Here is a 26,206-nt window from a genome sequence, read left to right on the forward strand (position 1 = left end):
ACAGGGATCAAGAATCCTAGGTTCAAATCCCAGCTCTGCTTCTTTCTAGCTGGGTGGCCTCAGGGGAATCACTTAATCTCTCTGAGCCTCAGTTTCCAGAAAATGGGGACACAAACAGCACCTATTTCTTAAGGTGGTTGTTAAACATTAAATGCGATTCTTAATATGAATGTGCCTAGGCCCCGGTAGCTCCATAAACACCTATTAATTCTGAAGATGACAATGGCCTTTGTTTTTATCGTAAAGAGAGAAGCTTTATAAGACAAATCAGACAAACTCGTTTTTTGAAAAACAAAAAAAAATTTATTTCTGTAAACTGTTGGAGAGCAGGTGTTCTTCACAACCCCAAAACAGCACAGATTTCCTCCCCCCGAATGAAATGAGCAAGGAAAAAAAGAAAAAAAGAACAATATAAAATATGCTCATGAAGAACCAAGCTAATCTCATCTTTCTTTGAAAAAAAAAAATCCTTTTGACTGTACGGTGCAGATATAGGATTAAAACCACAGATGTTCTGGTCCCCCTGAGGCTGGGGCTCCACTCCACACACAGCTAAGGTGGCAGAGCAGGCCCTCTGGTCCGAGCTGTCCTTGCTGTTGGCAGTGGACCTTCCTGAAAGGAATCAGTTCCCAGGTCTACCTTAATTCCCATTCCCCACCCCGGGCCTCCCTCCCTAAAGTTCTGGTCACTTTGGGAGCCTCTGAAGTTAACCCTGAAAGACTCCTCCTGTCAAATCTGGACTCAGACCTTTGCCCCCACTCCATGCCATAATGAGATGTCAATCAAAAGGGTGTGAATGAGCCGTTTCAGACCATGTGGCAAAGCTAATGCCGGGCAACTTTTAAGGCAAATTTTCTCTCTTCTCCCTCGGTCCGAGTCAGGCCTAAACTTGCCACCACCGAGCACCGTCTCTGTCAGACATGTAGCTTAGGCAACTTTGAATAGAGGTGGGTGAGGGGCCCTGGAGCACATTGTAGGAGGTCTGAGCCTGACAAATGGGATGAATGTGTGTGCTGATGAAGGCCGCCGCCGATGGCGCGGCTCCCGGCACAGGCGCCTCCTCTGTAAGCAGGCGGGCGCCCCAAAGACAACCAAGATGGCAGCACTGGCCCAGGCTCCAGAAGCAACGTGAGGTCCTGGTGGAGGAGGCCAAGTAGGCTAAGAGAAATGCCAAGAAAAGGGGTCACCACAGGAAGCGCCTCAGATCTGATGACGTGCATCACCTTGGCATCAAAATGATTTTTCTTCAGATCAAGAAAGAGGGGGAGAAAAGAAAAAGAAGATGAAAGAAAGATGTTCCATGAGCTTTGCGAGACAGGATATAACAGGGCCCATGAGGGAAGCAGGGAAGGGAAGCTGGGTTACAGACAGGGTGGCAGGCGTTGCCTCTCATTGCGTCTCCTCTCCCTGGTGGGCTGGTGGGCTGGTAGCTGAGGCCGAGGGTCCCCTCCCCCGGGGAGCAGGCAGATGATTTTGGCAAGGGGCAGGGGGAGGGCTGGAGTTACTCTGCCTGGGCATCGTAATTGGCTCCCCCAGCCTTCTTGAGCTCGTTCTTGATGAAATCTTCCTCTAGCTCCTTCCGATCACTGATCACAAACTCTTTAGCGAAATTCTGTAGAAACAAAACAAAACACAGAGTTCCAGGTAAGAAGGGACAGGATCTAAGCACTGCTCAGGCAACATACCAGGAAGTCTTGGCACCTTGAAAACTAAGACGTGATTAAAATAAAAATTTGGTGGCATAATGAATGATTTGGTAGGAAAAACCAAACAAACATGACTAGAGATCAGAAAATGGGTCAAGTCAAAGTTACTGTGCAGTCCCGAGACCATGGAGATGGGCTAAGGCCAGATGTGGGTTTGAATTCTGGCCCTGTCACTTTCTTTCTTTTTTTTTTTTTTAAAGATTTTTTATTGGGGTAGGGGAACGGGACTTTTTTTTATTGGGGAACAGTGTGTACTTCCAGGACTTTTTTTTTTTTTCCCAAGTCAAGTTGTTGTCCTTTCAGTCTTAGTTGTGGAAGGCGCAGCTCAGCTCCAGGTCCAGTTGCCGTTGCTAGTTGCAGGGGGCACAGCCCACCATCCCTTGCGGGAGTCAAAACCAGCAACCTTGTGGTTGAGAGGACGCGCTCCAACCAACTGAGCCATCCGGGAGGAAGCTCAGCTCAAGGTGCCATGTTCAATGTTAGTTGCAGGGGGTAGAGCCCACCATTCCTTGCGGGACTCGAGGAATTGAACTGGCAACCTTGTGGTTGAGAGCCCACTGGTCCATGTGGGAATCAAACCGGCAGCCTTCGGAGTTAGGAGCATGGAGCTCTAACTGCCTGAGCCACCGGGCCGCCCCCCCACCCCGTCACTTTCTGGCTGTGTTCCCTTGAGCAAGTTCCTTCAAATCTCTGTGCCTCAGTTTCCTCATCAGTGAAAACACATCTCATCAGGAGACTAATAGGAGATGAGGTTGGAAAGGCAGGTTGATGTGCTGATGTATATTTAATATGAGATCCTCCAAGACAAAATAGAGAAAAATGGGAGAAGCCCTGATTTATAGCCTTTACCCATTTCCATGGTGTAAATATTCCCACAGTGGTTGATTTCAAGCTACCAGTATGACATCCCTGTACATGGAGCTGGGATACATGACTGGCTATCATAAGCTGGCACAGCTAGATCCAGGCACCTCTGATCAAAATAGTGCAGGGCTTCCGGCCCAAGGTCTGAGTGATCAACCCGGGCACTGAACATACAAAGCTCTCCAGCAGTACGCAGATATTTGAGGGCAGGGGGGTTGTTTGCATTTATTCAACAAACACCATGCCATGCAATGGGACTATAGAGATAAACTAAATGCAGTCACTGTCCCCTCTTGGGGTGCACAAGTTTCAACCACAAAATCCCACAGGCCTGGCACACATGAGGTACTCAGTAAATACTTGTGGCACGAATTAGTGAAGCAGGTGATCTGGCTTATCAGATAACTTTGAGTCACAAGGAATCAAGTTAATTTAATATGTGGATCATAAGACTTCAATAAACAAAGAAAAATTTCAGGATCGTGACAGATAGGAATACACAGAAATTTACCAAAATACGAACAAGAAATCTGAAGGTCAGAAAATCAACCCCATAAAGAAAGTCCACAAGGAAATAACATAAACAATTAACCACCATTGATTAAGCACCTAAGTGTACCAGACGCTGCCACACATTGGCAAACTTAATTCTTAACACTTTATAGTGTGACCCAGCAATTCTTCTCCTAGAGACCTATCCAAGAGAAATGAAAGCCTACGTCTACACAAACACTTGCACATGAATATTCCTAGGAGCGTTATTCACAACAGCCAAAAAGGAGAAACAATCTAAATATCCATTAACAGATGAGGGGATGAGCAAAATACGATCTATTCACACAATGGAATATTATTCAGCCATAAAAAAGAATGAAGTACTGATTCATGCTACAACATGGATGAACCTCAAAATCATTATGCTATATGAAGCCAGACATGAAAGACTCTATTGCACAATTCCATTTATAGGAAATGTCCAAGAAAGGCAGATCCAAAGAGACAGAAAGTAGATTAGTAGTTGCCTGGGGTTGGAGGGAGAATAGGAAGCGCCTACAAACAGATCTGGGGCTTTTGAGGGCTCATGGAAATGTTTTGGAACTAGAGAGGTGGTGGTTGCACAATAGTGTGAATGTGCTAAATGCTACTAAATTGTATATTTTAAATGGTTAATTTTATGTTATGTGCGTTTCACTTCAATTAAAAAAAAAAAAACTGGAATACACAAAAAAGTCCCCATACCTCCAAGAATAACTAAACCAGAAGAACACTCAAGGTCAAGTTTTATAGTATAAACACAAACCATTTGTCATGTCAAAGAATGGCCACTAAGAATACGAACAGGGAGAAGGCTGGGGGAGGTTAATATTTGTCAAGCAACTAGTATGTGCCAGGCGCTGCCTCACACATTTTCTCACTTAATCCTGCTTCAGTATATTAGCTTCCCCCTGCCCCCATGTTAAGACCCACAAGTTGGGCTTGGAGAGATTGTGTAACTAGCCTAGAATGACTAAACATCCTTTCTATTCCCATTCTACCATTCTGAGCAGCTCAGGGTCTGTGTGTGTCATCACAGGGTACGCGTGAACACAAGCTGGACGAAGGAGCAAAAAAGGAGAACTGAGAACGAATGTGTTTCTCAACCCTGAGGCACGGGGGAGGGGCGGAGGGCAGGAGGGCAGGCCCGGGAGGAGGAAGCTAACAGCCCAAGGTGCTTACAGAAGTCCAAAGTCCCTCTGCTTCACGATAGCTATATATGGCAATCTAAAGCACTAAGAACACTCCTGGTTTGTGTCTGTTAGCCATTAGAAGATTTAGATTAAGAAGAAGTGTGATAATGGCGAAGAAATCTACAGTGAAACTCGACCATGGAGCTGTGCACAGTCCAATCTAAAACCACCAATATATGGGAAACCAAATCATGGCCCAAATAAGGAACAACACAGAATAGCAGAATCTAGTGAAAACTTAACAATAAATGTTCATGAACAAAATTGCCTTTAATAAAAGCTATGCCTCAAACCACAAAAAAAAAAAAAAAAAGCAACCCTCTATCCGATGCTGTATACCAGACATGTTTAGAACCAAATGATTAGCAAAACATTATTCTATCAAACAAAAGCACATAGGAAAGAAACCTCACGCACTCCTACGCTGGGGACCAGCACCTGCCTTCCAGAGGCCCAAAGAGGCAAGCGGGAGGTGACGGCCACACACCAGCTGGCCTCACAGGCCTCCCCACACCCAGGCTGCTCACCCACCCCCAGAAGCTTCCAAAGTGAGTTGAGTCTTCCCCTCAGGATGTGGACTCTAATAAAAGTCTGCAAAAGGTCTGAGACAACCCCAAATCCAATTCAAAAGCCTTGAGATCTTCTACATTCTTTCCGCCACACAAGGGCTTACAAAGCCGATGCATATTGTACACGTACCACACACAGCAGTCCAACGAGCCACAACTTACGTGCTCAGCAGCCACAGGTGGCTGGTAACAGCACAGGCCTAGACACAACAGTAGTGTCCAAAAGGATACTGTACACAGGGAAGGAGAATCATTAATTATAAAACGCTAGAGGTGATCTGAGCGGGAGACGGGGAGACTTCCAGGGGCTGAAAATGATCCAGGTCTTGATCTGGGTGGTGGTTTCACAGGCGTATACAAAAATTCACAATTTTTAAATTCAAAAATGTATCAAGCTGTACACCTAAGACTGTGCATTCTTCTATGTAAATTATACCTTGGTTAACAAAAAGGGGACGGGGGAGGATGGAACTAAAAGAAGAGAGCATTTGAATCCCTGACTTTTACCTTCTCATTTGATACAGAAGCAGCAAGAGACCCAGAGAGGGGGAGCGATTCACCCCAGGGCGCACAGCAGCCTCATAGCAGGGGTCCAGGGGGCAGGTCCTGGCCTTATCTCTCGTGTCCTTTCTCCTCCTCATCCCACCTCGTGGGCTGCTCCAGATTACTGGGGCCTCCCAGGTCAGCATATTGTACCCGCAAGACTGCCTGAGGCAAATGTCAAACACTTCTAAGCAAAATGTGCCGGTCTGGGAATATTGTCACCTGTGGTTCTAGAAAGATCTTCTTTGTCATGTCTAAGAATGCTATGTCCCTGGCTAATAGCTTCCAGACAGGGTCTCTCCCTTTTCTGTCACAGCAGGACTTTTCAAAGGAAACAGCTCCATCCAGCTACAAGTGACTCCAAAGATGGTTTGGAAATACACACCCACTAAGGTCAGGACATGTTTTGTCCGTGACTTTTCTCAAGTGTACATATGCTCATGCTTCAAAGATGTCAGACAGACATCAGTCTGCTTCTGAGGAAGGCCACTCTAGGGAAGGACTGGGGTTAGGAACCGGGGCTCTATACATTGTCAAGAATCTGTGGTTCAGCTGGATGGCTCAGTTGGTTAGAGCATGAGCTCTCAACAACAAGGTTGCCGGTTCGACCCCCACAAGGGATAGTGGGCTGCACCCCTTGCAATTAAAGATTGAAAACGGCGACTGGACTTGTGGCTGAGCTGCGCTCTGGAGAAACACACTGTTCCCCAATATTCCCCAATTTAAAAAAAGAAAAAAAGATGTTTAAAAAAATAAAAAAGAATTTATTTGCAAGCCTGGTTTAAAAAGTGCATAAATATTTTCCTATCCTGGGTTTTAAATCATGTCATTTTCAAATGGCTCCCAACTGCCTGAGTTTAAACCCCAGCTTCAGTCCTAAAGCATGATGGGAATAGGTTTGGGCCAAATACAAATAGGGACAGTGGTCCATGTGCATCACCAGCAGCCTGTGGACTTACCCACGCTAGGCCTCTGACTCCTCATCTGTAAATGGCAACATAAGAGGACCTCCATCCTAGGGCTGCTGGGAGTGGCTGGGTCCTCTTCTGTCACCCCACACTGATTTCTCTATCGCCATCATTTACGTTTTAATGAAGGAAAGTCCAGGGAATTCCTTGGAATAACCAAGGCAGCGACACTGGCATCTCCTCGCCCTTGCAGAGAGAAAAAGATGGCAAATCCAGCTGCCCATCCAAAAGAGGAGCCCAGGGTTAGCCATAGGAGGACAGGCAGGAGGCCCGTTGGCCAGAACTATCAGGTTTTCTACCTAGAATATCAGATCTATGGTGGATCTCTAACCTACACAGAGAGTGTGGGGAAGGTCCAGGCAGAAAAAAATGAGTGGGGAGACTTTGACAATTAAGTTTGTGATGTCAGCAATGCACATTTCTACAAAATGGGGCCAGGGAAGAAAGGTGACTTTCTTATTGAAAGACAATGCAAGCTGATGCAATTCCTTCTTCCAGCAAACAGAGGCTTCCTAAACATCAGACACTCTCCTAGGTTATCAGAAGTCAAAATTCCAGTATTTAGGAGTCTCTAACATGCCCAAAAGGAAGCACTCAATGGCTCTGGGCCCTGGTTTCCATCTCTGTGAAAGAGGGCTGGACAACAGGTTCTCCCGGCCCTCTTCCCACCAACCATCCACGGATTTGCACCTAAGTCTTTTGAGCACATGGGACCAAGTTTCAACTTGGACGACAGAATCTGAGAGGCAATGGGGAAAACTGGCACAGAAAAGTCAGCTTTGGGATGGATCAGAGTGTGGCTTTCAAAAGGAAGGCTATGTGCAAGCTCAGGCCCATACCAAACCCTTGCAAAAAAGCACGGGGGTTAGAATCTCTCCTCCCACCTGTGAGAGATGGCACAGAGGGTGGAGGAGATACATGCTGGCTACAATAATGCATCTTTTCCCCAAGTGGGCGAAAATTAATTATAAACCAAAGACCTTGACGTGCTGAAGAAAAGCAGTCGGTCCACAGCAGCTGGAACATGAACCAGAGGAAAATGCACAGCATCCAACCTGCTGGGCATTCAGCTACCAAATCCTCCTGAGCTCACTACACTTCCCTCCTACCACCATTCAAAAGTGCTTCAAAGACCAAGGTTTTAAAAATCCTCCCAGGGAGGTGTAATTTACTCAAAAAGAACAGGTTCTTCTAATAGGTATGAGTCATAATAGGTACGAGACCTACTGAAAAGTGAAAAAAACAAACAGATCAAAATGATGTGGTCTCATGTTTGACAGATTTGGGAATAAAGGCACCTACGTCGCCATCACGGTTCAGGAATGACGAGACCCTGCCTCACTAGAAAGAGAACAAAGGACAACAGAGGCACATGGTCACATGTCAGGTGGCACAGGGTAACTGTCCAACGCACGTGGAAGGCAGGAATGCATGGTGTCCGAAAGCACGCTGTGGGTAGGTTTGGCCGCAAACCACTTACGGGCAGTCACCCATATGCCTCAAATCCTGACCCCTGCAGGTCCACCTACCTCTACAGCATTTGGGGGGACTGCCTGGAACCTGACCCCTGCTTTCCTGACATTTCCATGTCAGGAAATGCCCATTTTCCGTGGACATTTACAGAAATCCTGACTCTGCTTTGCCTGATTTTTGACTATGGCTCCATCCAGATCAGTGAGGGCAAGAATGTGGGAAACATACTCCACTCTCTCTTCCTGTATCCATGGCAGACATCACAAATCAATCACGCACGTTTCCCCTTGTTCAGATTGAATCCTCCTTAATCCAGAGCTCCAACTAGTCCCTGCTATTGACACACAAGATTAAATCCAGGGTTAGGTCTTCAGTTCCTGCCTGGTCAAAATTGTGCCTAGCATTTCTTAGTCCGTAGCCACACCCACTTCTGGGAACTTTTCCCGAAGAAGTAATTCAACTTTTTCTTTCTAAGTACAGCGCATACACTCACAGATGTTCACTGGTGGTAAATACCAGACTGTTCTCACTTTTCAACAAAAGTTGAATAAATAAGTAAACAGTACTTATATTGAACACTTTGCATACATAGCAAACATTACATACAGTATCTTATTCAATTTTTACAATGCCATTATCATCCCAGATTTTTAGAGGAGGAAGTTGACACGCAGAAAAAGCGAAGTAGCCAGCAAAAGGTCACACACGTGGTGAGGGGTGGGGCTGGGATCGACACCCACATTGAACTCCATGCCCAGGACACACACACACACACACACACACACACACACGTTGTACTACGTTCACTGAACGGAACAGTATTCAGCCACTAAAATCATGAAAACTGAAAACATACTTATGAACTGTTCGGTGAAAGGACCCACATACCTCCGCTATGATAAATCATATTTGTAAAAACACGTACCACATGACAAGAATTCTACGGGAATTACAGATATTACTGTGTGACGTAAAGGACTGTGGCTGATCATCCTTGAGTTCCTTAATTTTGTCGGAACCATTTTTACATACCACAACACCATAGGGGAGAAAACCAAGCACATGGGGCTTGTTCCGGAAGGGACTCTCAATAGGCAGAATATCCAGGCACAAATAATGACAAGAGAACGACAAGAGTGCCGAGTGGTACCTGGAAGGGAAGAGAAATCTGAAAGACACAAGATGCGAAGATGCAGGCAGCCTGCTGCCACCACAAGCACGGCGGGTGTGAGTGTCACACGTGAAGAGCGGTCTAGACTCAGGGCCCCAGCCAGGCTCCTTCAGTTAAGATGCACACAGTCTAATCCAGCATCCCCACAGCACGGAAACTGTGACCATTGACAGGGTCGGGACTCACTGCACAGGGTGGCCCGTCAGGAGGCCAGTGGCTTGTGGGAAACCACGGCAAGGCTGGCTGGCGAAGAGCCGGGACCTGTCTGGGGTGTAGTGATGGGCACCCAGACCACAGGCTGCTAACCAGAGCTCTTGGCTTCAGTTTCGGTGCCAGGCTCAGGGTGTGGGGTAGCTTCCTCTTTTTCCTGAGGTCTTTTAACCACTTGTTTAAAAGAACTCAGCTGGAGCACAGAGCCGGCTGCAGGGTTCCAACTGCCCACCCCCACGGTTAAAGCAGTCTTCGATCCCCCACCATCTGGCGTCTGCTTCAACACTCCCCTTGGTTTAAGGACTCATCCCTCCAAGCCTCGATTTCTTCATCTGTATATTGGGGGCAGTCACAACACATGGCTCATGATGAATAAGCAGGGCCCTCTACACATGACACCTGGCACCACTTTTCACAGGCTGCTGGGAGCTCTGTATTTGTCATCAGGTGGTTTGTGTTGTAAATATAAGACGAGAGCAACAAAAAGCCCCGTTCCCTGAGCCGAGACCCAGGTGAAATGCACCAGCACAAAAGGCCCTTTCTAGTTCTGAGAATAAGGGCCTTTCCATGCACCACAGGCCTGGAGAAGCATAACACTCCCTGTAACGACAAATAGCTGAAATCCTCCGGAGAGCAGCAGCCCATAAATCTCATTATACAGAGGTGTGTGGGTTCTCCCAGATGACCCAACCGGCACTCACCTCTGCTTTCTATGGAAACAAAAGCAGACCCTTTGGAAATTCCAATCCACCCTCATATCCCTCCCTGAGTGTAACTGGCTCCCACAATTTAATTCAACCCAAATGACAGTTATTGCACATTTACTAGCTTCTGTCCTAGGAACACACAAAGAATAAGACACATTCTAGAGCCTCTGTGAAGAGATTCGTTTCTTGGTTTTTTTAGCACCTGTTATGTGCCTAGTACATAATAAAGTATCCATGATCCCCACCCTCAAGATGACTTTGTAGGGGTACTTCTTTATGTTTCATGGAATCTAGATCATAATAGAAACACAGATAAAGGAGCAATTAACACTGATTGAGGATGGTGGGAGAATGCGGTAAAAAAATGGGGTTTTGAAGGATGAATAGGAGAAATGAAAAAATGGAAAAACCCTTTTCACATCCATTGTTTTTCTTCGATCCTTCTATCGGCTCTGTTAAATTTACATTCTCTTTTTTCTAAGTGAGAAAAAATTCTAGAGAGAAAGTTGCTTGTCCAAAGTTCTCAAGCTAACATTTGAGCTGGAATATCAGCTTGGGTCTCCCTCTCCCTAAGTCCATTATCTTTCCCATTCAAGACAGCAGCATTTTTGTTTTTAAACAGGTGCTGAGCGACCATATTTAGTGTCCACTTAAAAATAAAAGGGTTCTACCATCAAGGAAAATTGAGAACCAGTAAGTTTAAAAATAAATGTAAAAGGTTTGTTTCCTGCAGAACTTCTCAGAGACTTTCTGGTGCCATGTGCGTCTACAAAAATAGAGTGTCTAAAATGCATGTGGCGGGGTGGCCATTTGGCTCAGTTGGTTAGAGTGCGAGCTCTGAACAACAGTGCTGCCGGTTCGATTCCCACCTGAGCCAGTGAGCTGCGCCCTCCACAATTAGATCGAAACCAACAACTTGACATGGAGCTGATGGGTCCTGGAAAAACACAATTCCCCAATAAAAATGTAAATAAATAAAATGCATGTGGCCTTGGAACATTTTCCTTGGTGCTGGAGGACTTTGGGAAATTTGTAGTGGAGTGAGATGATTGAGTCGGGCTCTGGGACCAGAGTGTCTGGGCTCCAGGCAGAGCTCCACGACATGCAAGTACTGGGACCTAGAGCAAGTTACTCAACTTCCCCAGGCCCCAGGCTCCTTGTCTGTACAATGGGGATAACGGTAGAACTGGCCTTGTAAAGAATAAATGATTTAGTAAGTGTAAAGTCCTTCAAAGTGTCAGGAGCATGGTAGGGGCAAAATACAACTACTGTTATTGATATTATTGTCATACTGGTACATAAAAGTGCCCCTCCCTAACGAGTGTTGGGTACATCTGGCCCTGGGGGGGTGGGAGGAAGTCCAAAATTTAAGTCGACCCTGCACCAGGGGTTTAGAGGCCATCAGCATCCACACTAAGGGGATAATTCCACACCGCCACTGAAATGTTCGTCCTTCCTGCCTCCACTGATTCTTGGAGGAAATACTCTGCCATTCTCCTTTTCCAGCGCTGAAAGCTGAGATGTACCCTCCGGTTACTTGGCTCCATGGACATTCATACAATGTTTAAAAGCAAGTTTTTTAAATCGTGTGAATAAAGCCATCCTGCGAGCCAAGCGTGATGCATCACTGACCGAGGCTGCCTGGCCGGCACAGACAGGTCTCTAACAGTGATGAATGCATTGTCCCCGTAACCCCAAAGAGGCACTAGAACCATGCGACAGGGGCTTTGTCCTCAGCACCAGCCTGGCACTTCTGCGTAGCAGATGACAGCAGTAGAGAAGCCATGTGTGCTGTGTGCCTCATTCCCGGGATTCGAGTCTGGTGTCACCATCACCCAGCCAGACTTGTTTGATCCCTTTTCCCCTGGTCACTGACATTGCTGTTTCTCAGCCTGACTCTGAATACAGATGAAAAAGACCCAAAGTCAAACCTCCTGAATTTTAACTCTTTGGGACAGCAGCCCTGGACCTCCTGCTCGCCAGCCTGTGGGGTTTGAGGCCAAGTCCTATGACTGCTCTAGGCCTCAGTTTCCTCATGCTGATGCACCTGTGTGGCAGGCCCCAGGTGACATATGGATTGTTTGAAGTCAGCACTGGTCCGGGTGGATGAGGCCAGGACCTTGCTGTGTGGCTATGGCTGTGACTCTGGTCCAAGCCATTTGCAAGACAATTAGGCAATGTGCGTCAACAAGATTCGTTCCCCAGACCTGTGGCTCACCATATGGACCTACCATCTCCTAAAGAAACAATTCACAGCATAGAAAGCTGTGCATCACAGTGGGGTCTAAAAGGGAAAGCTGGGAATAAATACAGCTACTCCTCCGGGTCTTCACCAGACACAGTTCTAAGCACTTTCCCTATATTTGCTCATTTAATCCCCACAACAATCCTAACAGGCAGATACTATAGTACCCCAATTTCGGTCTTAGGGGACTGAGGCCCAGAGAGACTAAGCAATGTACCCAAGGCCACACAGTAAATGGTGGAGCTTAAATCTGAACCCACACCTTCTGGCTCAAAAGGCTACACTCAGACCACTGCACTACCCTGTCTCTTTGTCAGACAAAGCAAAATAAGGTTCCTTTAAAGATGAGATGCTGGCATAAACAAAGTACCCCATTTTTAAAAAATGAAAAAAATTCAGAAAGCCAAAACAGAATGTGACACAGCAAGTCAACTCATAAACGGGGAAACTGAGGCCCAGGAAGGGAGACTTGTCCACTATCAGGCAGGTGGTTAGTGGCATAAAGACCCACCATCTTGATTTCAGTGTCTCTACATCAATGTACATTCTCTACATTTCACAAAAAGCACAAGGATGTGGGTGTATTATTTTTATTACAATAAAAACCAAGGGTGTACTAATAATCTTAAGCTAGAAGTCAATCCACTTATTCTTCACATGGAAATCGTGGTGAAAGGCAGCTGGGAAAGTGACTCAGTCCCCAAAATATGGAATCCAGAATGGCCCATCTGAAGACCCCTTAGAGGACATCTGGTCCAAGTCACCATTAAACAGAGGGGAAACTGGCACACACGCCAGGATCAGCCTGATGTTAGTGACTATCAAAACATACCATTATGCCAGCAAAATTGACCTTCTGTAACTTAGATGGCTGCATTTGCAACGGTAGTATAAATGTGAGGTCTTATAGGGTAGCTGGGTGGCTCAGTTGGTTAGAGCACGAGCACCGAACAACAGGGTTGCCAGTTTGATTCCCACATGGGCCAGGGAGCTGCGCCCTCCACAACTAGGTTGAAGGACCACGACTTAGAGCTGATGGGCCCTGGAGAAACACACTGTGCCCCAATATTCCCCAATAAAATTTATTTTTTTAAAAAAGTGAGGTCTTGTAATAGCTTTAGGTAATAAACCTTTTTAAATGCAGACATGGAAAATGCAAAAGATAATGGTCAACATAATACATTGCACCTGCAGTTCAAGATGTATCCCAGCTCCCGGACCAGAGTGAACATCTGTGCTTTTCATCTACTAGCATCCCTCTTAACAAGTGTGATCATGCCAGAGCTGCCAATCATGAAGCCCCACCTCCGTGCCCACATGATGTGCATGTGATCTAAGCTGGGCCAATCGGGGTCCTTTTAAGGGAATGATTGACATTGAGGGAGGAGGTCTCTCTCAAGGCCCGCAAGCAGCATCATGTCTGGACCATTTCTCTCCTGCTGTGCAGAGGCCACCTGAGGCCAAACCCAGAGAAAAGAGAGATGAAAGGAAGATACTGCTTCAGCTCTGGATCCGGCCACACCTAAAGCCAGCCGTCCCTACACTTCTCAGGTCTGAAAGCCAGACAATTCCCGTTTTTGCTGCACTGTAATTGAGCTTGCAAACAAGATAATTATAACCAACATTTGCAACTGAAGGTTCCTACCAAAAAGTCCTTTTTCTCCAAAGCATCCTCAGTCACTGGCCCATTTAATCAAACTGAGAAGAGTTCCAGATTTAAAAGGAACTCAGCAGACTGCTAATGGGTACAGGGTTTTCTTTGGGGGTGATGAAAACGTTCTGAAGCTAGACAATGGTGGTGATTGTACAACATTTTGAATGCACTAAGCCCACTGAACTCACACTTTAAAATGGCTAAAACGATCCACTTTATGTTACCGTATTTTACCAACGCAATCTACGAGATTCAAAAGACTGTCCCCGTGGGACACATCCTGGCAAATACTCCCTGCCTGCTTGTTCCCTTTTCTCCTGGCCACACCCAAGCTGGCCAATGAAGAGTTAATAAGTATGGATGGCAACATCCAGCAGGAGACCTTGGCCATGGAACACGCATTCTTTTGCCTTTTCCATTCCACTGCCATAAAGTAGACCCCTGAAAGCTGACTAACCATTAAAACCCAACTGTCCTAGAGAATAACAGCCTGTAGGGTGGTGTATATAGCTTTCCAAAGCAAGGGTGTCAGTGCTGGACCGGGTACAGTGTGTTAACTGGTAATGCTGATTAGGATGTGAAATAAATGACATGTATTGGCATTTACTATGTCCCGGGCACAGTGCTAACCCTTTCAGAAGGTAATCTGACAACCCATGTCTTTTCTAAGTGATCGTCATGGCTATTAAATCCGGAACTTCACCTCCTGAAAATGTATTCTGAAGAAACAATTCATCAGAAGAGAGAAAGGAGCTGCAGGTATCAAAATGTTGGTTAAAACATTATTTATAAAAATAAAAGTTAGAAGCAATTCAAGAGGCCAAAAAAAGGGGAAGATTTAGTACATAACAGTGCACTTGTGAAACGGGACAGTCAGCCACCAGAAAAACATCCATTACGAAGGCTCTGCAGCCACATAATTTATGAAATGATGTTAAGTTAAAAAAAGAAAAAAAAAGGAAAAGGAAGCCAGCTAGAGTGTGACTAGCAGGCTGTGACTGCATCAATGCAGGAGGTAGATGAGCTCGCCCACAGAGCTGGTAGGGAAGATGGAAAAACAGGCCTTGATGATGGAATAATAGAAAGTTTTTTCTTTCTTATTATTTTTTAAATAAAAGTTTTATTTGGGGATAATTTTAGATTTACGGAACAGTTGCAAGAGACAGTACTGAGAGTTCCTACAGACCCTGTACCCGGTTTTCACAATTGTTAACATCTTGTGGTATGCTTGTCACAACTAAGAAGCCAACATTGGAACGATAGCTAAACTCCAGGCTTCATTCTGATTTCTGTTCCAGGATCTAATCCAGGATATCACAAAGCAGGTAGCCTTTTTTGTGTGTGTTTTGTTTTTATTTTTTACAATTCAATCGTTTTTGGTATATTCACAGATATGTACAACCGTCACAATTAATTTTAGAATATTTTTATCGCCTAAGAAAGAAACCCCCCGACCCATTAGTTACCACTCCCTATCATGGGTTTTGAGAACTCCTTTTGCAAAATAGAGATCCCTTGGATAAGGAGAGAACTCTTTCCCTCACTTCCCTTCCCCTGGTTTTTCTTTCTGGAATTCAGATTTTCTTTTCTCAGCATGACCTCATGCTCTAGCCCCAAATGAACCACCTTAGAAGTTTCCAATAGTATCAATTTTCATTATGTCCAGAATGGAAAAAAACCTTTAAAATAGAGAGCTCTACAAGCAGATCTGTTCAGGAGCTCAGAGACAAAACCAAGGGCACACCCACCTTTCCCCCTTTCCCGTCAGCCAAATAGGGATTTGGCAATAAGTCAGACTGGCCAGTGCCCAGCTACCCGGTCTAGGAGTCTGTGCCATTGCTGATACAGCCTTTGTCATTCTGTAGCCACCAAAATTATCATAAAGCCCCCACTGGCCCTCAAGAGGTTGACATTTATTCATTCAACAAGTGTTATTGAGCACCTACTGTGTGCCAGGCACTGTTCAGAGAGGGAATGCATGAATTCTCACAGTGGGTCCTTGTGGCCACGCTGGAAGTCAACCATCCATGATCCAAACAGGTAGTGGCCGCCATTTCAGTTATCCCTCCAGCCCCCCTCTCCATGAGCCACCTGCCCCAACCTCAAAGGTAGACTCCCGGACACCCTGCTTTTCCTATGTGATAGTCAGGATCACAAGTGTAGCTACCTGCCTCCTAGCCCACACCCTGGAAACATTTCGGGTAGCATTTCACCAGTAGCTGTGGTAATCCGCAGGGCTTGCTTGAAGCTAAGTCACAGACCCAGGCGCCAACCCCAGCCCTCTCATCCCTGCTGGAGACCCTCTGTGGTGGTGACCCCCAGATCCTGAAAGAACACAAGGCCAATTACCTGCACGACCTCCTTCACCAACGTCTTGTCCGTGCCCGTTTTGGCTCGCTGCAGCCCACTGACGTTCTCGCCGATCCACGTAATAAGGGCGAACTTGGACCTCTTGCTCATGGCGTCCCCGGTGGTGAAGCGCACGAAGGCAAACAATCGAATGTCATCTGTGGCCAACAGCAAAAAGAGGGCACAGGACTCGGTTAAAACACCCCAATACCACATCCCCAAGGAGGGGCTATGAGCCAGTGAGTGGGCTCTGAGATGCACAACAGGGGTCCAACACTGACGATGGCCAACATTCCATCATTCGATCCCCAAAATAGCACCTCAGGCTTGAATACCCATTTCACAGATGGGAAATAGAGGTTCAGAAGGGTCACATGACACTCCCAAGGCCACACAGGCAGTTGGAAGCCACGCTGGGATGTAAACTCAGGCCTCTCTGGCTGCTACGCCTGCAACCTCCCATCCCTCACACAAGTCAGGCTCAAGTTCTGCATCTTATTTAGGGAGTTCTTCAACTCTTCTTAGCCCGAATCTTTGAGGTCCCCCTAGGAATAGGAAAGCCATGTGGTGGAGAGATGGGAACTGCGCTGGGAGAGGGGTGCGATGAGGAGGAAACAAAAAAAAGGGGCCCTTATTTTGGCTTAGGATACAGTTCTGGGCCCACTGGCACGCTTAGCTTATGGCTAGACAACTAGGCCTTTGAGAGTTCTCAATATTTTCTCATGAGGTGCGTTCTGCTTGTTATATCTTGTCTATTCATTTTTATTAAAATGACTCGGGGCTATTTTGTTCCATTGATTTACATTTACGTTTCGTTTCACTGCCATACTTTTTTCATTACTGTCACTTTAGAATCTCCTCCCCGGTCCACCATAGTGAGTTCCCTCTCAACCTCCACTGCTCTGCGTTACCAAAATATTATATGTGACATTCTTGAGTTTTTATAGTGCCGTGTGTTTGTATGCGTGTGTGTGTGTGTGTGTGTGTGTGAGTGTGTCCGACGAGGATGGCTTAGGGTCACTCCACCTCAGTACTCCTGACACTGGGGGCTGGACCATTCTTTGTTACGGGGCATCCTGTGTACTGTAGGATGTGAAACAGCATCCCTGGCCTTCACCCACTAGATGCCAGTATCACATCCCCCGCCCCCGCTATGACAACCAAATATGTCTCCATACATTGCCCAGTGTCCCCTGGGGGAGCAGGACCCCAGCTAAGAATAAATTTCTAGACATAGTTTGCGTCCCTAGTTAATCAGGACCGCCTTTGTGTTTCCACCAAAATTCTGTGCTTTTCACTGAGGAAATCACATAGCCTCACTCTGCTTATTTCCTAAATAGTTCCTATGTTAATGGCACTTACCAGTGAGATCTCACTAGCATCCCTCACTGGTGAAGGCTGGCTATGGGGACGTTACTGGTTTGGGTTATTCATTTTGTAGCAGCCGCTCTGCTAAATAAGCTCTGGTGTTCTCAAGGCTTTTAGTGGCTCTCTGTAGGATTTCTCAGGTACCCAGTGACAGTGTAGAGCTGTGTTTCTCAAACAGTCGTGTGTATTTGAATCACTTGGGGTCTTGCTAAAATGCAGATTCTGATTCAGCAGGTCTAGGACGGGTCCCTGGGGTCTGCATTTCTAACTGGCACCGGGGGATACTGACGCATTTGAGGTTTTTCAAGTTGGTCTTTTTAATCAAGGTGCCTTTCTTCTTAGACTTTTTCTAGATGCCTCCATGATGAATCCCACATAACATTTAGGGTTACACTAAGGCCACAAGTCTTCCCAGTGTCATGGAGACACAGTCTGGAGCTGATTAAGTTCAATGCCTGGTCAGTACCTCAAAAACAGAGCACTGTCAGAAAACAAACTACGCCGTCTACTAGGTAACCCTTTGTCCCAGGGGCACTAAGAAACAGCTCTCGGCAGGCCAGGGACTCCAGGTTCAAACTGTACAGTCCAAGCTAAAGGACTGCACCATGTTTATTTCTTAAAGGAAACAGATCATTAGGACTATTCACACCGGCCCAGCACCTCTCCGTTTATAGAACACATTTATGTTTCACTGTCTCATTTTGTCTTCAGTCCGAGGCTGTAAGGTGGGTGATGGGGACTTGGTTACCGTCACCACCTTCATCAACATCCAAATCACTACTTGATACATGAGGCGCAGGTGTCGTGTGGTATGTCCAAAGTAACACACTAATAATAAAGCCAGACCGGAAGCCAAGGACCTAGACAGCTTGGATATGTCTGCCCACCCGGCCATGGGAGTCTGGTGGGTGCCCGTTGTGGGACCTGAGCATGGGGGTCAGTGGGTGACAAGGCAATGGGGATAGAGAAGAAAGGATGGTCTCAGGACACTTCACAGGCCAAACCAACAGGGCGTGCTGACCAACTCGCCATGGGAAGTACAGATGGAGTCCGGGGGATTCCCACATTCGGGGTGGGGAGAGCCCCTCTTACTCCCCAAGGGCTCTGACTTAGTTGCCAACATCTGAGCCTCAGCTGCCTCACCTATAAAACGAAGTGATTTTTGTTTTTGTCCTTCCCACTTTTTTCCTGTTTTGAGTTAAGTCATTTAAAATAAAATTCACCATTTTAAAGCACAAACTTCAGTGACATTAAGTACATTCACAATACTGTGTGACCGTCACCACTATCTAATTCCACAACATCTGCATCACCCAAAAGGAAACCCGGTAGCCACTAGTAGTCTCTCCCAGGCTCCCCTCCCCCAGCCCCAAGCAACAGAATCTGCTTTCTGTCTCTGGATTTGCCTGTTCTGGACATTTCACACAGATGGAATCATATCCTATGTGGTCTTTTGTGTCTGACTTCTTTCACTCAGCATGTTTTCAAGGTTCATCCACATTGTAGCCTGCTCAGGACTTCATTCCTTTTAGGGTTGAACAATATTCCACTGTACGGATATGCCACAATCTGTTCATCTATTCATCTGTTGAGGGGCAATTTGGAGATGTTTCCAAATTGGGCTGATTTTATACCTCCCTCATTATTGGATCATGTCGATTAAATAAGTACACTGTGAAACCCGCCTGGCTGACATGATAAAACCTTTTCCCTGAAGCTGTACCCACAGGGCGGAGCTGCCAGGTGGGTAGTGAGCACAGGAAATGAGGCTGGTGCGACTGAGGAACCGAAATTCACTCAGCCACAGGTGTCTGGTGCAGACAGAGCGTGGGGGTAAGCGGCGGAGCACTTCCCAGCATTCACGACCATAGTCGGAAAGCCAGTGCCTTGTTTTGAGGAGTGTTATTGGAGGCAAAGGAGAACCAGCCCCAAAGCATTTAATTAAATTGCAGCCTTGACCTGAGGGAGAGGCGGGGCCACACATCAGATTCCAAGGCAATGCAAGAAAAAAAAGGCAGTCTGTTGCCCTAGGAACCACTCTATTTCCCATTTCCTCATCAGTCAGCCTGGACATTGGCGTTCTGTGACTGCATTTGGATCCCAACCATCCATCCCTGGCCAAAGTCTCCATGTGGGAAAGTTGCAAGACATGTGTCCCAAGTACCAGCCCAGGACCTGGCACAAGATAGATGCACAATAAGTAAGTCACGCACCCTGACACACAAGGACATGGGGAAACGAGCCTTTACGGACCTTCCAGAACTGCAGGCCAATGTCATTTAAATTATCGTGGTAGGCAAGACTGTTTTCCTGGGTGGCTGTTTGGCGCTTATCTGACAATGGTTTGCCAACAAGATTGCCGACGTTTTTGGAAATCCAAGAGTCACGTATGCTTACAAATGTTTGCTGCTTAAGATTTGGCCCGATATTGAAAAGTCAGCTGAGCCTGGAATGAAAAACCTGCTCATCTGAGCAACATTTTCGTAGCTGCCCACACAGACCAGCCACACTTTGACCTGCCTCTCTCTCCCTCACTTACCCTGAAGGAGGCTGTAAAGGCCATTTTGACCTCAAAGTGATCTGTGCAGGAGGAAGTTCTAGTTCTTAGTCACTTGTTGGGCTGCCTTGCTTCTTCAGGACAAACTGGGCAGACCAAACACAAATGTTCAGCCACAGCACAGCATCAGAAGTGGAAAACACACATCCCCTATTCCTCTCCTGCTAACGTCGCACACAGGAAAGCAGGTATATTGCCTGAAAGGCATAGCTGGACCTCATCATATATGTATATAGTGTGTGTGTGTGTCTGGGTGTGCGTGTGCGTGTTTGTGCGCACATGGGTTTGTGTACACTAAAACGGCAAGTCTGCCAGGAGTCAATGGGTACTGGAGGTTGTCATCACCATCACGGTGCCACTCAGTCCCCAGTGGGGCCAACGGCACATCTTTTCAGACTAAGGTTCCGCAGTTGAGGGTACAGCTCTGGATGACCCCAGTGGGGGAAGCTGGGCCCAGGACGTCACCCAAACACACCAGGGAAAGACGCCCTGAGCTCCCTCTGTCAGCACAGCTGTCTACAACTGCTGTTCCCTACGCTGCTCACCCTCAGCCTTCTGCTCTAGGGCATCCAGGTTGAGTCCAAGTTCTGGAATCCGTTAGAGACTCACCCCTACTTTGTAGCAGCTCTGTGCCCTCTTGCAGAGTCCTGAAGGTCTCTAAGGCTCAACTTCCTCATCTGCAAAATGGGTCACATACCTACCTCCTAAGGTGGTTGTGAGGATGAAATGAAAACAGTGAGATGCAAAGGGCTTGGCTGATGGGGATTCTTGCTATTTTTCTATCTCCACCCTGCCTGTGAAACTGCCCTCAGAGAGGTGCACAGTGGCCTCTAAACTGCCAAACCCAAGGGAGAGCCTCCTAGCCTCTACCTTCTTCACAGGCTTTTTCTGTATCCACCAAACTCACTACTCTGGGTTTCACAGCTGGGCACTCTTAGGCAAAGAGTCATCTAGTCACTCATTCCAGGAGTACTTCTTGAGGGCCTACTATGTGTCAAACCCAGCGTTAAGCACTGGGGTATACAGATAAGACCAACAAGGGTTGTGAAGATTACAGAGACCACTGTTTATTGAGCACTTCCAATGTGCCAGGCACTATTCTACGCACTTAGTACACGTATTTGTGCATTTCTTCATCCCAGTCTTTCTGGGAGGTCAGCACTGCTCACAGTCCCATTTTACAGAAGAAGAAACTGAGGCTTAGGGAGGTCAAGTAATAGACAACTCTTTCACTGCCCATCAGAGAACTGGTTATATGGAGACCAGCAGTCCTCAACGTGTGTGGTCCTGGGACCAGCAAGTCAGCTTCTCCCAGGAATGCACTAGAATGTGATTTCAGACACTGCACAGGGGGCAGGGCATGGAAACTGAATTTGAATGAGCCCCCAGGGGGATTCTAATGCCCCCAAACTTTGAGAACCACTGCACTAGAGAAAGAAGTGAGAAGAGGAAATGATGGGGCTTTTAGCATGGAGAGCTCTACCCCTGGCAGGGGAAGGGGGTGAGGCAAAAGGTCTCCTGGGCAGAAAAGCTTAAGTGTCCCAAATTTGGCCCCAGGCCCCTTCCTTCCCACCTGCACCCCTTTTGTTTTAAGGAAGTGATCGTGTAAAGGAGCTTCTTGTGTGGCCTGGCTTCTCAATATGATTTACAGAATTAGAGGCATCAAAGTGTGGTTCCTGAGCATCTCACCATCAAAGACCATCATGACTGTCCTCCCAGAGAGTCTCCCTCCACCCACCCAAATTCCACAGCCCAAGAAAGAGCAGCGACATATTTAGAAGAAGAGCTACTGAATCATGGGACTGGGATGAGGGAGTTCTGTTACCTCTAGATCACCTATTTGACCTAAGCCATCATGAACAAAGATTCTCAGCTGCATCACAAAGGCCCACAGAGCCCCATCTCAGAGGAGATGTAAGCCAATGACAAAGCAAGGTCAGGAGCCCTGCCTTTGACGACTGTCAATCCCACTGTGCCCTGCCTTCTGGCCGGAGCCGTGAGCTCAAAGCCCAGGCTGACTATATGTTAGGTGTCCCCAATTTGAGGCTGTGGAAACCCTTCCCTTCCCGTCCCGTGAGAGCCTTGTTCGTGAAAAGATGGTCCTCACACGGCATTAATAAAACTCCACTCTCCAAAGAACTTGACCCTTTGGTTGGTCTGTGAAGCCTCATCACAGGCAATGACAGGTTATCAGCGTGGAAGAGCTCCTGGACCAGCCACCGGCACCAGCCTGAAGGACCCCTTGGAACCTAGAAACGCTAGGTTTAGTGTCCTATGCCTCTCTTCCAGGCTCCTCACCTTCAGTTACTAGGTTACCATGCAGCATAAAGTCATCACACATCAACTTCTCAGAAACTGCCTGGCGCAGAGGAAGTGCTGGCAAACACTGGCTGTCGTCCTGTTTTCTCTCCTCTGCAGCCCCTTTCTCCCTCTGGCTCTCCTCTAACCCCACTCCAACACCCTGCCTATCCCTTCTTTCTCTCCCACCTTCCACCCGCTCCCGTCCCCCCACAGCTGTGTCTCCTCCTCCCCTCTTTCACTCTGTCTAGGACCAGAGAGCAGGTAGGGATTTAGAAAGAGACAGAAGGCAGGAGGACCAAGGGGTGATGCTAAACAGTTATAGCAAAGGGATGTGGGAGAAAATAATGACACAAAGAAGGGGACATGACCACAAAAGGGCCTGGGAAGAGGGGTAAGGAAAGAATGGAGGAGTCAGTCTTCTCTGCAACCACCAAGGCCACCAGGGTGAGCAGCTCTAATCTTTGCCTCAAAACTACGAATGGCATATACTCTGCACTAACATCTCAAGGACTTTCTCTGCTCACCCCGCCCCCAGGCTTGACATATCCTGAGGCTCAGTCCCTGCCAGTATTCTCACCAGGGTGACCCCAAAACAGGATCCACATTGACTAAGGGCCTTCTCCCAAAAGGGACCTAGTCTTCCCCTCTGCCTGCTCCCCAAGTCAGCCCTGGCTAGAAAAGGACAAAACCCAGAGGATCTGTGACCTGCCAAGCAGCTCACAAATTTCTCATGCTCTTGCAAATGCTTTGGATGATTTTTTTTCCTCACTACCCACGAGACACGTACTAGATGTAGAATAATTAGAAATAAGCAAATAAGCAAAAATTAGGGTCTCACCACCTAAGTAACCTCTGCAAATGTTTCGGTGCATGTCCTTTTGATCTTTTGAACTCCTTTCATATCTGTCCAGTTCCTGGTATATCCCACAGTGCCAGGCACATAGTAGGTACCCAAAAACTATCTGCTGGCCAACAGAAAGAAGAACGAATGAGACCGATGTCGTCATTTCATAATTTCCACCCAAACTTTGAACTTCAGAGCAAGACAAAGAAAGGGGAAAGAAGTGGGAAGGAAATTGCCCCAGCGTGAGCTACAGAATTGCAGCGCATTCTAAAGCTGACCTTACCTTACATAGATAGACTCCCTAAGAAGTTCTGCAAACAAAGCTCTGTAAGGAGAAAACAACCCACACGCCAAAAAGCTGAGCTGTCAGCTTTCTCCAGCTGAGCTCCCTGGAGTGGGTATGAAAGATGATGGGAAAGAATTCTAACATCCTGCCACCCAGGGTAAGGTGACAGCTGGACAGTGGCCACACCAGTGCTTGCTTTCAGCAGGCTGCTAACGGGACGGGCCCAGGCAGTGACAGGAGACAGGACAAGGGATTGGGAACCACGTCCTCTCTCAGGGCTTACTGGGTGCCCCCTGCCCAGGGGCCTGAGACTGCAAGGAGCAGGGGTTCCCTCCCTTGAAGGGAGAGCTATCATTATTGAAAAGCCCTATATCACTCACTCTCTCTTTTTCCAAGTGACTTTTATTGTGTACCCTGACTGGTAAACAAACAACAACAAAAAACCCCTCCTGTCCTACTCAAAAAATTTTTTAGAAAATATTAAGAAGTATTAAAAAATAAAGAAAACTTGTTATCCCAGGAACCAAAGCCCTGTGTACATTTTGGTTTATTCCTTCCTCATAGAGGATGAATGGAGATTTTGTTTCTTGATGTGATCTATACTGTATGTGTACGTAGATGTGTACAGTCTCTGCCTTGAGACCACACTGTATATGCAATTCGATACTTTGTTCCACACACATTCCTCAAAGCACAGACTTCCCTAAAGGTTCCTTCCTGATTTTCATTAAACGTGGAATGACCCAGCTTTCCCAGTTTGCCAGAGAACACCGGAAAATAGAGTACAGCATAGCCAGAGGAAACGAAAGATGATTACTTCAGTGGGAACCCACAGGGAACGGGCTGATCTGGATATCCAAATTACCAGGATAGCGAGTGGCTTTCCCCCAGTGACAAGGCACCAGAACTTTTCTTTTTAAATGATGACTTTTACTTCCTTAAATGGAAGTCAGTGTGTTATACTCGACTCCACCCTCTGACTTAGAGCTCAGGGGCTGTAACAGTTTCTGAAGGTTCTGCATATACCATTTCAGCGTCTACCATGAGACACTGAAGCATCTACAAGGAGACTGAAGAAGTCGGGGGTCTGATGGCTTGAGCACAAAATGCCCCTGCAACGCACTGCTCTGCTCTCTTGTATCTACTTTTTAGAGTTTTGCTGTTGTTCCGCCTTTACTAGTTAGTCATTTGACAAGCACTTATTGACAGTCTGTGATCCAAGAACTTTGCTGAATGACACACAATCCCCTCCCTCAAAAAATACACCATCACAAAAACAAAGTGTGAACACAAAGTAGTGCCAAAGTAATGAGAGTCATCACGGTGTGAATAGGAACATCAAAGAAAGAAGAAAATCAGCTCTGCCTGGGGGGTGGTGATCAAGGCAGGCTTCACAGAGGAGGTGATATTTGTTATAGGTCTTGCAGGTTGACTTAGAGTTCATGCAACTAACAGGGTAAGACCTTCGGGGCTCTTGTCAACAACTTGAGGGATAGAGTTAGAGAACTACACAGACAAAAGCAACAGCTTCTGTGGGCAAGGCCAAAATGTCTGCCTCCCCCAGCCCTTCTATTCCTGACTTGCCATAGGCATATAATTAGCTTATCATTAACTAGCATATAAGGAGGATATAATTAGCTTATCATTACTGTGTGTAAAATAAGAGTTTAAAGGCTAGGGGTGACTTCTCTGAGGGCTCCACAGCGGGCTCAGGAATCTTGTTCCTACTCTATCTCAAGTGCCCACAACAGTACCTGATACACTGGGCGTGCTCAATAAATATTTCTTGATTAAACGAAGAGCCTTTGCTCTACCATTTTCTGAAGCTACTTCTCGATCCTCAGATCTCAGCTGCATTCAATTCAGTGGGAGATGCCATTGTATAAGAACAAAACCAATCTCCTGCCGGGATTTTACAGGTGTGGCTGCCACCAGCAGAGAGCAGGAATGACTAGACCAGCAGAGGCGATCAGATGTGGACAGACAGATAACAAATGACTGGTCTGGACAAATGTGCCCTTTAAAAAAAACATGTGGGAAGGGCAGACCAACATGATGGTGCTAGAATTAGCTGTGCCTGCATAATGTGGGAGGTTCTTCTCTACCTTTCCTGCTCGCGTCGCCAAGTAGGGTACCCCCAGGGGCAAACGCCAACCCTCAACAACCTGGTTCGCATCCCAGCTCTGCCTCTTGCCACTGTGTAACCAGGGCCCAGTAGCTTTGCCTCTCTGATCCCCTGGGCTAGACGATGGCTTCTCCATCTCTGCCTGAGAGCCCCTGGGTGGTCGGGTCGGGACAGACAGACAGCTCTCCATCCCCATGGCTGTTAACGACATTCCCAGCCTTTGAGTTTGCCCACGCCTTTACAACTGACTCATTTTACACTGATTGATTAACCCACACAAGTATCCGTGACAGAACCTCCACGTCTCACTACTCATTTCGGACGCAAGGGATGAAGGCAATGAAACATCCCCACGGCACCCGCTCTATGCCAGGCTGGATGGGGAAGATGAAACCACAGCCAAGGGTACGGGGCTGTGTCTGGGTGCCAATCCTCCTCAGAAGTGGTTGACAGTGTCAAGCCCTCAGAACTGGGCCTGGCACAGAGCAAGTGGTAAAAATCACTGGACAGGGACGATGACAAAGCCCATGGTAACTATT

At 46.9% G+C, this 26,206-nt stretch overlaps 1 protein-coding gene across 1 annotated transcript in view; it reads right to left on the reverse strand.

Annotated features, from left to right (window-relative positions):
• Positions 1-301: 301 nt before the first annotated feature.
• Positions 302-26,206, reverse strand: part of COTL1 (coactosin like F-actin binding protein 1) — a 40,424-nt gene continuing 14,519 nt past the window's right edge. Inside the window, exons 3-4 of the mRNA XM_033129099.1 lie at positions 16,187-16,344; positions 302-1,612 (exon numbers count right to left, since the gene is read on the reverse strand). Coding sequence (XP_032984990.1) covers positions 1,502-1,612; positions 16,187-16,344 — 269 coding nt within the window. The 3' untranslated portion in view covers positions 302-1,501. The remainder of the gene's footprint in view (positions 1,613-16,186; positions 16,345-26,206) is intronic.

The sequence above is a fragment of the Rhinolophus ferrumequinum genome, chromosome 15, assembly GCF_004115265.2.
Source record: "Rhinolophus ferrumequinum isolate MPI-CBG mRhiFer1 chromosome 15, mRhiFer1_v1.p, whole genome shotgun sequence".
NCBI lineage: Eukaryota > Metazoa > Chordata > Mammalia > Chiroptera > Rhinolophidae > Rhinolophus > Rhinolophus ferrumequinum.